The 8,668-nt window shown below is 39.5% G+C and overlaps 1 protein-coding gene across 1 annotated transcript; it reads right to left on the minus strand.

The window, feature by feature from the left end:
• Positions 1-1,783: 1,783 nt before the first annotated feature.
• Positions 1,784-6,154, minus strand: arid6 (AT-rich interaction domain 6). Its single transcript, XM_084382834.1, has 6 exons — positions 6,124-6,154; positions 5,401-5,563; positions 4,599-4,651; positions 4,278-4,375; positions 4,039-4,195; positions 1,784-3,161 (listed from the first exon to the last, which is right to left on the minus strand). The coding sequence occupies exons 1-6, from the start codon at positions 6,133-6,135 to the stop codon at positions 1,827-1,829; spliced, it is 1,818 nt and encodes a 605-aa protein (XP_084238960.1). The 5' UTR covers positions 6,136-6,154; the 3' UTR covers positions 1,784-1,826.
• Between the last annotated feature and the right edge of the window lie 2,514 nt (positions 6,155-8,668).

Here is an 8,668-nt window from a genome sequence, read left to right on the forward strand (position 1 = left end):
GTCTTGTTTGTGATAACCAAACGTGAAAAACTGACTACACACACACACACACACACACACACACGAAGAGGCCTCTGAGTTAAGCAATAACCTTCCGAGAAGCGACAGGAAAATACTTCCTTTAAACATGTTCATACTGGATATCTCACCCCCCTTTTTTGCAGCATCAGTGATGCATTTTATGTGATAACAAACACTTAAACAGGTACATGAACAGGTAAATCAAGTAAACAAAACGAACCCATGAAATATGTTTGACTCTATTCATGGTTTAAAACCCTATTCAATTGAGTTACATCCTTTTGACAATGAACGACAATAGTTCTGTTTGGACCTTTTGTGATACAAATAATGATTTGTATGCAATTATCAATGCCTGAAGTTACACTGATGGGAGAGTCAGTCTGTTTCATTGTTGTTGTCACACCTAAAAGATTCCACATGTTTAATAATATAACGATAACAATAACATAATAGTAGACTGTGCATGTCACCCTGACAAAGCTTATGACGGTGCAGTTGACGTAGCCTCTTTTACTCAACTGATTCTGATACTGTGAATTGAAATGATTGCGGGGGTGTGCACGTCACCATACAATTACGCAAAAGTTCTGACAATAATTACCACACCTCATCCTGAGTGTAGTTTAAGGACACTACCTTCGCACACCCTAGTTTTTCATTCATGAGAAGGCATAAAAACACAATAGTGGTTGTTGATCAAAATTAATTCATAGAGGAAGAAAGGGGACATGGGCTTTGATTTACCGTGGTCAGCAGTCAAGTGCAAGGTGCAGTTGTGGAGATGTAAATTGTTGAAAAAAATGTAAAAAGAAAAAAGTAAGTAAGAATGCTTAGAAGAAACCCCTATCTACAGGGTTTTAGCACTTGCTGACCCTCATGGCCCATGATGCACCGCTCCTACGAGACGACCCACAGTTAATTGAAATCAATTGACCAACCTATGCAACATTTAGTCTCACACTTGTGGTGTCCTGTACACATATTCAGCTGTGCAGTTTCCCTTCCCTTTTCTGTGGAAGGCATGAAAATGTGAGAGCCACACCATTGTGTTACCCTGCTATTACTGTCTCTGATACTTCCGCAGCCGCCCGCGTCGTCAGTCTCAAGGATGGATTTCCTCCCCAGAATGTTTTAACAAAGCGTCCAAGATTCACCTGATGGCAAGCCAGTCCTTCGCCACAGCTGAATACCTGACTTCAAGTTTGGCAACCCTGTGACGAACGGGATCACCTGATCAACAAATGAGTCATCAGACCTCCATTACGTATTTGAATTTATTTATTTTTACATTATAATTAGATTAAATGTATTATATAAACATTACTGTACAGAAAAGGCTTTAAAAAAAGTAAACAGCACAATCTCCTTAAATCAATCTTTGCTACTGATATGAATTGATTACTGTTCAAATTATGATTTTTGACACCTTTTAAAATATATTTAACCGTACTACAAGGAACTTTTAACTGGTTATGACACAGTCGAATTTTAATACTGATTCCTTTTACGTAAGCAAACAAGGCAAGAGGATTGGCTATAGATTTGACTTATTAAAACATGTTTTTATGGCGGACTGCTGAGGTTCAATTGAGACCCTGAGGAAAGAGGCTACTCTGTAGTCTAGCGATAGGACACTAAAACAAATCTTCTGTCCACAGGGACCGCCAGAATCAACAAAAATGAAAGTTCCTTACAGTAGCCTTCATTATATACAAACTTCAATAAGATACAGCATATGATGAAGCCTGGTAAAGTGATACAGCTTCAATGTGGTGTTGGAGTGTCGGTGTCTGATCTGATCTTCACGACGAGCTCGAGATGATTTTCTTCAGCTTCAACACCTCTTCAGTGGTGAGATGCAGCAGAGGAGTGGAGCCAGAGTTCATCATTAGCACAGCTGAGGGAGCCATCTCCGACCTCTCTTTCCCTGCCTGAATGAGGTCTTCACTGTAGGATTTAGCGGCTGCAAAGTTTTGCAGAACTGCGAGGGGATTAGAGTCAACGTTCGCTTGGATGGGGTGAGCCTGGGTCTCTTTGTCATATGAATCCCAGCAATTTGTGGGTTTGGAGGTGTACGGCTTAAACACGCCCTGCCGATCGAACGGAAAGACATCCCGGCTGGCTGCATTTTTCAGAATGCCACCTGAAGGCAGGACCTTATAGTTGGCAAACGAATTTGGGCTCATGTAGTTGTGGTGATTACCGGTTGCCTGGGTGGTTGTTGTTGGGCTTGGCAAATTCCTTGACCTAATCCTTAGATCCTCAGCGACTGAGCTCCAGTTTTGAGGACTCATCTGAAATGTCAGGTTGGTTGGGAGGACATCCGTGTTGGAGCAATTCGTTTGTCCAGACTGTTCTTCCAGAATAGGAAGGGTCGGTAGCTGCTTACCCCCCGCCATCGTGGCTGAGGTCTTGTACTGCCTGAGCCAGTTCTGAAACACGGACAGCGGCATCTCAATTTCCATCTCGCCACCATTCCCTCGAGGGATGCTGGGCAGTATTTGACTGAGATTGATCCCTCTTGCTTCTGGACTCCCCTCTCTTTCGTCGTTTTGCTCTATTGTAAGGTCTATTTGTCCTTCATCTGCTCTTCGTTTCAGAGCAGAGTCATATGCGGGGCTCCTTGAAGCTGTGATAGCTTTGACTTCGATGACGTACGCCTCCCTTGCCTTCCCAGGATGTGCAGGTGTATCTCCTAAACCTGCCTCAACATCTGGCGTCTCGCGTCTTTCATCCCTCACCACCTGCGGGCAAAGAGGAGTGTACAGAGGGGAGGGTTTGTTCAGAAACTTTGGGTTCTTGCTGGACGACGGTGGGGAGAACGATGAGGCGGGGTTGCTTTTGGTTTCCTGTCTCGATGCTTTGACGCTCAGGTTCAGAGGCTCAGCCAAGCCAGATGAGGTCTTGTACCGTTCTGCCAGGTAGCGCAGGTGCTCCAGTGGCTCGTTAACACTCTCTGGGTTTAAACAGCGTGGATTGAAAGGAAACTGGGGGGCAGGGGGGCTCTGCCGGGTCAGCACTGCGGAGGTGACAGGGAGCTGGGGAGGCAGAACCATGTGGCTCGGGTGATAGTAGTGAGTGTATTGGAGCGGCAGCTGAAAGGTCCCACTTTGGTCTGACTGGGGGGGATGAAGGTTCTGTTGGAAAGAAAAGTGTTTCGTCAGAGGTTGAAAGAACAGTTTGACATTTGAGGCAATATGCTTATTTGTCTTCTTGAGTTAGATGAGACAATTGATACCACTCTCACGTCTGCACACTGAATATGAAGCAACAATCAGCAGCTTAGATTAGCTTAGCATAAAGACTGGCAATGTTAAAGGGCAAATTCGGGTATTTAAGACTGATTTCAAAACTTTTGGAAATAATTAATTATTTAAATGCCTGGCTGTGTCCGGTCCAAGGGTAACACAATCTGCTCTCTATTTGATACAAATAAAGAAAAACTATTAAATACTGCAAGCTGTGGTTTTAAGAGGGGTCAGTGCAGCCAGTGGAGACTCCAGGAAACTGAATTGTCTTTTTTACAACTGACATTTTCTCTACTGATCAAACAATTAATCAACAATTTAATAGTGAACTTTTGTTACCTCTCAAACCCTGTTGTGTCTATATGCTATGCTAAGCTAACCAGCTGCTTGCTTTAGCTACATATTTACCTGAAGACTTAAGAGTGGTATCGATGTTCTCATATAACTCAACAACAAAGTAAAAAAAGCATATTTTGTTCAACACACTATAAAAGGAAAATATTTAACTAAGGTAGTTTTTGTTGCATCAGAACCAGATTATTCATAACAATATATCTTAAATAATTGTATTCATGTATCATACTTTACAGTATCATTGCATTTGATATGCATTTATAACACAACAGTTATAAATATTTGTATTGAATCATAATCACATAAGTCTGAGTTTGTATTTTTGCCTGTGCCTCTACAGACAAAAGAAGTGCTCAGCAGTTAAGGATATTTACTATGTCTTCCTTATCTTATGTCCTAAAATAATACCAACCTGTTGCAGAGGTATTGATAGCAGTTGGCGTTTGGCTGGTCTCTGGCCATCGTCATTGTCTTTGCTGAAGTTGGCAAAATGGAGGTGCTTCGGCTGATGGAGAGGCAAATTGCTTAACGGTATGCCTTTCACGTGGCATTCGTACGGCAGAAGCAGCCTGGAGAAATAACACATCAATCAGATAAGATCATAATGGGAACACAGCCTCAACTCAACCTGAAACGCATTGTTTAACTCACTTCTCATAGTGTCTGCGAGTGCAGGTGGCTGCACTCGTGCTGCGAGGGTTTCCTCCGAGCATGTTGTACACTTGCTTCCACAGCTGCTGAGCAGTCACCTGGAAGAGAGCAGCATATTGAATTTAATTTAATTTAATTTTATCTTGTTTTATGTTGGTTTGTATCACGGCAATTATGAGCCAGTGCATGCAGCATAGCCTAAGTTAGTTTGCAATGCAAGTCTCTATATTCAAGATTGGCCATTATCAATATAAAAAGAGTTTAAAGTCAGTCATTACAACTTAAAATAACAATAATGGTAAATTGTAAATATTTAGTTACCTGGTGGTAGCCTCCCAAGTCTCGGACAGTCTTGAACATCACAAAGAGGTCAACTGAAAAATAGAGAAAATATACATAATCAAATACACTTTAATATTAGAATGTAGAGCTGTTAATCTGTAGATTACATTTCAATTCATTGATTTACAGTTTCTTCTGTAAAAAGTGGTTTTAGGAAGTCTTCAAATTGTTTGTTTTTGTCTGACACCCAAATATATTCAATTTATGAGATGCAACAAAAAAAACAGTAAATAATTTTCTGACTAGTAAATATTTGACATTTATGCTAACACTTTCTAATGACCATCACTTCTAAAATATATATATATATAGTTAATTAAACTTTAATTTATAGTTCCTTCACTGTTTGAAAACAATTACATTAATTCATAAACAATTTGTTTTAATTGTGAAGTTGGTTACTTGGCATTTACAATACTTTATAACTGGTTAACAAATGCTGTGCAGTTCATCTTTAAAGCATTTTATTATAAACAGTGAAATAACTATAAACAAAACTTTAATTAAATATAAATGTACCACTTATTAATGATTATTATTGTTAGAAAGTGTTACCAAAAATATATTTAAATGATTATCGGTCAGCTGCAGCTTCTTAAAATGACTATGATTAAAGAAAAGATACAAATTTATGCCCGATTATATTAGCAGGCGGATAAATAATATTCATTATACCATATAATTGCAGCATAAAAAAATGTTGATATAACAGAGGTCTGTTTTGATGCATAAAACAGCTTGCTTACACAAAATGTAATGAAAAAATAATAATTATATGTACTTTGTTTGAAGCCCAGATTGGGGATCCTCTCTATGGGTGTATCTCTCTTCTTCATGAACACGTAGAGATCTTTAAGGAACTCCTTCTCTTCTTCTTTCATCTCCTCTATCGGCCTTTTGGTTCTCTCCTCTCGGATCTCTACGAGTGCCATATCCATGTGTGCCTGGGGACACAATTAACGGAGGAAATGACGTCTCAGTGACCAAACATATTGACCAAACACACCAGTTAAACCTGAGATACTCCGGTGACAATGCCTCGCTGTTTGGAGTTAACATCATCCTGACTGATGGTTGTTAAACACTTGTGACCACATATCACATGTTTGTACTTGCCTCAGTGGAGTCAGCCCTCTCTTTCATACATACGGACAGCATACCATTGATATGACACAAATAATCACAATAATGATCTGTTTAAAAATCGACTTAATTAAGAATCAAAGCTAATTGTTCACATTTTATGTAAGAATACTTCATTAGTTTTATAGTATTTATCATTTACTATTGTTCATTTAATGTTATCATGTTACTATCATTGGATTCAAGCTTTTTAAACGCATGAATACATTAATTTAATTATGATAATTATTTTCAAAATAAAACAAAGGGAGGACTTACAGAATGATAGTTCAAATATTGAAAAAACACAGGTTTAATTAAACAGAATCATAGATTATAAAAAATATCATAGATTAAATCAATAAACTCTGTTGTTCCTCACCTGTGTTTCCATTTAGAGAATAAGTGTCGATGGTATTATCTCATTGCCGTGATGATCACAGAGCAAGCAGCGCACAGGTCAGTGTTCCTGCCTGTGTTGTAAAGTGAGAGGTAAAATCAGTGCAACCAGTTAACAATGTGACGCCACGTCAGTCACACACCTGTCGTTAGTATCTGTGTGACAATGTGGGCAACTGACAGAGGGGGTGTTTACTCCAGCGTCTTCCTGCTGAGCGTTCCACCGTCAGACCAGTTTGACCTGCTCCTCAGCATGTGTTGAAAAACGGTTTATTGGAGTACGCAACACAAATTGGCTGAATAATGAGTGAACCAGTGGAAATCTGTGCTCATGATATCAAAGAAATGGGCATGTATTTTTCAGAACAAGTCAAGTTTGGGGTTACGATCACTAGAGACAGAAAAGAGGCCATAAAATTCAACAGTCTCTATTTATCATTTAATAATTTCATCATTCGGTGCTTATGTAGGAATAACAGAAAAAGAAAGGTACTCACTGTGCAATATGATATCGCATTATCATGTCAACAGTCTTGCGTGTTGTTTCGGTGTCAATCATGCCACTCTCTGAGAGGAGGAACCAAATTTTGGAATGCTGCAATTGAATTGAAGTGTACGATGTTGGTGTTTAATTTGACGGCTGTCTAATTGAGTGGTTGGGAGACATTCCACCAGGGCTTCTTTTTGGCCTAACTGTTTACCTTTAAATCCATCTTTCAAAGGACTCCACGAAATGCCGAACAACAGGACCGATTTCCAAACGTTTTGTCAGTCATGATTAAATGGTGCGTGTTTTAATTCGTGTTGACACATTTGGCCTAAACAGCTCAATACGAGCAGCAAACTTGAGCAACCTGCTCAACTGTCACACAGTAGTCTTCTGTTTGATTTCTACCAGCGCCGTGCCCATTCAAAAGGGACCGATTGGTTGGTGCGTGCCGTCGCTGCATGCAGCTTTCATGAAAGCTCAAATAAAATCACAGTTCTAATTATTCTAACATTATAAGACGGTGTGGCAAATGTACATAATTTGAGGTCTATTGGGGGCATTCCTGTAGGGTGTCCAATTGTGCACGTTGAATCCACGTAAGAGTTAGTTTTTGTAACGTAACGTTGTATAAGTGAACTGCAGTCAATGAGCGGCAGTTAAGGGCAGGCTGCGCATGTAGGAGAAGACTTGTCAAGACTTGTCAAGTTGGACTTGTCAAGTTGAGTCTGCTCGCAGACTCATTGGGGCCACCCCAATTATATCAAACGTGTTTGATATTTACGCTTTAAAATCTCAATGATTACGTTCTGAGCTGGACCACAACAACCTACAAGATAGGCATGGCGATTAGCATTCTAGCCCTTGAGGCTATCGTTTCTTATTGTAGCATACTTCTGTTGGCAGAAAAACTAAAAATCTCACCTCAAGTTCTTGCTGAAGTATATAAAACCTGTGTTAACCTTGTCTTCCTACTCATCCAGACTCATTTAACTTGCTGCTTTTATTTTATTCTCGCAGCAACATGTTACTACAGCAAGTTGCTGCACCATGTTAATCACCATTTTGTTTATGTCTGTTTCCCCATGAGATCACGTGACAGGGATCATGTGAGGTGGTGCATTGTTCAATTTGGTTTATCTGAAGTGTGTGATGTGCCATTTAAAAAAAAAAAAATCTTTAAATGCATGTTTAAGGTTAGAGAGAAGAAAATGTGTTTTGAACACTGTTTGTTCAAAGTCTATTAATAGTGAACCTGTTGCATGTCAACGTTGCAGAAAGGATGGGCTTTTTTATAGGGATGTGACCTAACTTCTCACTGGGGACAACACCCAAACAAACAAACAAACAAGTATCTCAAATGATCAAATTATTCATTTGAAACTGACGGAATCTTGTAACACTGTTTGTAGCAAATATGTGTGGTTAAAGCAAGCTTGAAAAGGGTGAGGTGCCACCAAATCAACAGAGAACGAATACCACAGAGGCTTATTGTTGAGTGATGATTGTGCTTTCTCTCGTCAGAAATAACTCTTGGAGACGGTAGCGTGTTTTCATTGGGCCATGACATCTGTCTGCAACAAACCTCCCAGTCTTTGTGTATCAAGAATTCACAGGGTGTGGCACCAAACCTGTCAAAACACAGAAAGTGATGTGGCGTCCATTGTATCAAAGTTGCAACAGTTTGAATGTAGAAGCCTTGCATGAATATTGGAAGACAGATGTCTGTGGTTGTCTGGAATTATATGTGACGAAAACTGTGACAGGATGTTTCTTTTTTCTGTCTCAGAACTGAAAGAGCAAAGCATTACATGTCCCTCTCTGTATTTGTGACCTCTATTGAGGTAAAATTATAAAGTAAAGATATCGTGTCAAAAGCAAAAGTCAATGATGGGAATATTACTTGAACAAAATTCTTAGTAATTGAAAGTATCTGATATTAAATGTACTTATTGCTAGCTAACATTAGGGCAGTACAATGTGCAGGGTGCATACTATAAAACTCAGCCATTCTTACGTTTTTTTTTACACAAACTGGCAA

Source organism: Pagrus pagrus, assembly GCF_965226575.1.
Source record: "Pagrus pagrus genome assembly, chromosome: 19".
Lineage (NCBI taxonomy): Eukaryota > Metazoa > Chordata > Actinopteri > Spariformes > Sparidae > Pagrus > Pagrus pagrus.

What these genes read in the sequence shown, in the direction of transcription:
- arid6 (XM_084382834.1), bottom strand. An exon ending in CAATCTGGGCTTCAAACAAA is followed by an intron (nt 4,652 to 5,400) that starts GTACATATAATT and finishes TCTATTTTTCAG; the next exon opens with TTGACCTCTTTGTGATGTTC. An exon ending in ACTTGGGAGGCTACCACCAG is followed by an intron (nt 4,376 to 4,598) that starts GTAACTAAATAT and finishes GCTCTCTTCCAG; the next exon opens with GTGACTGCTCAGCAGCTGTG.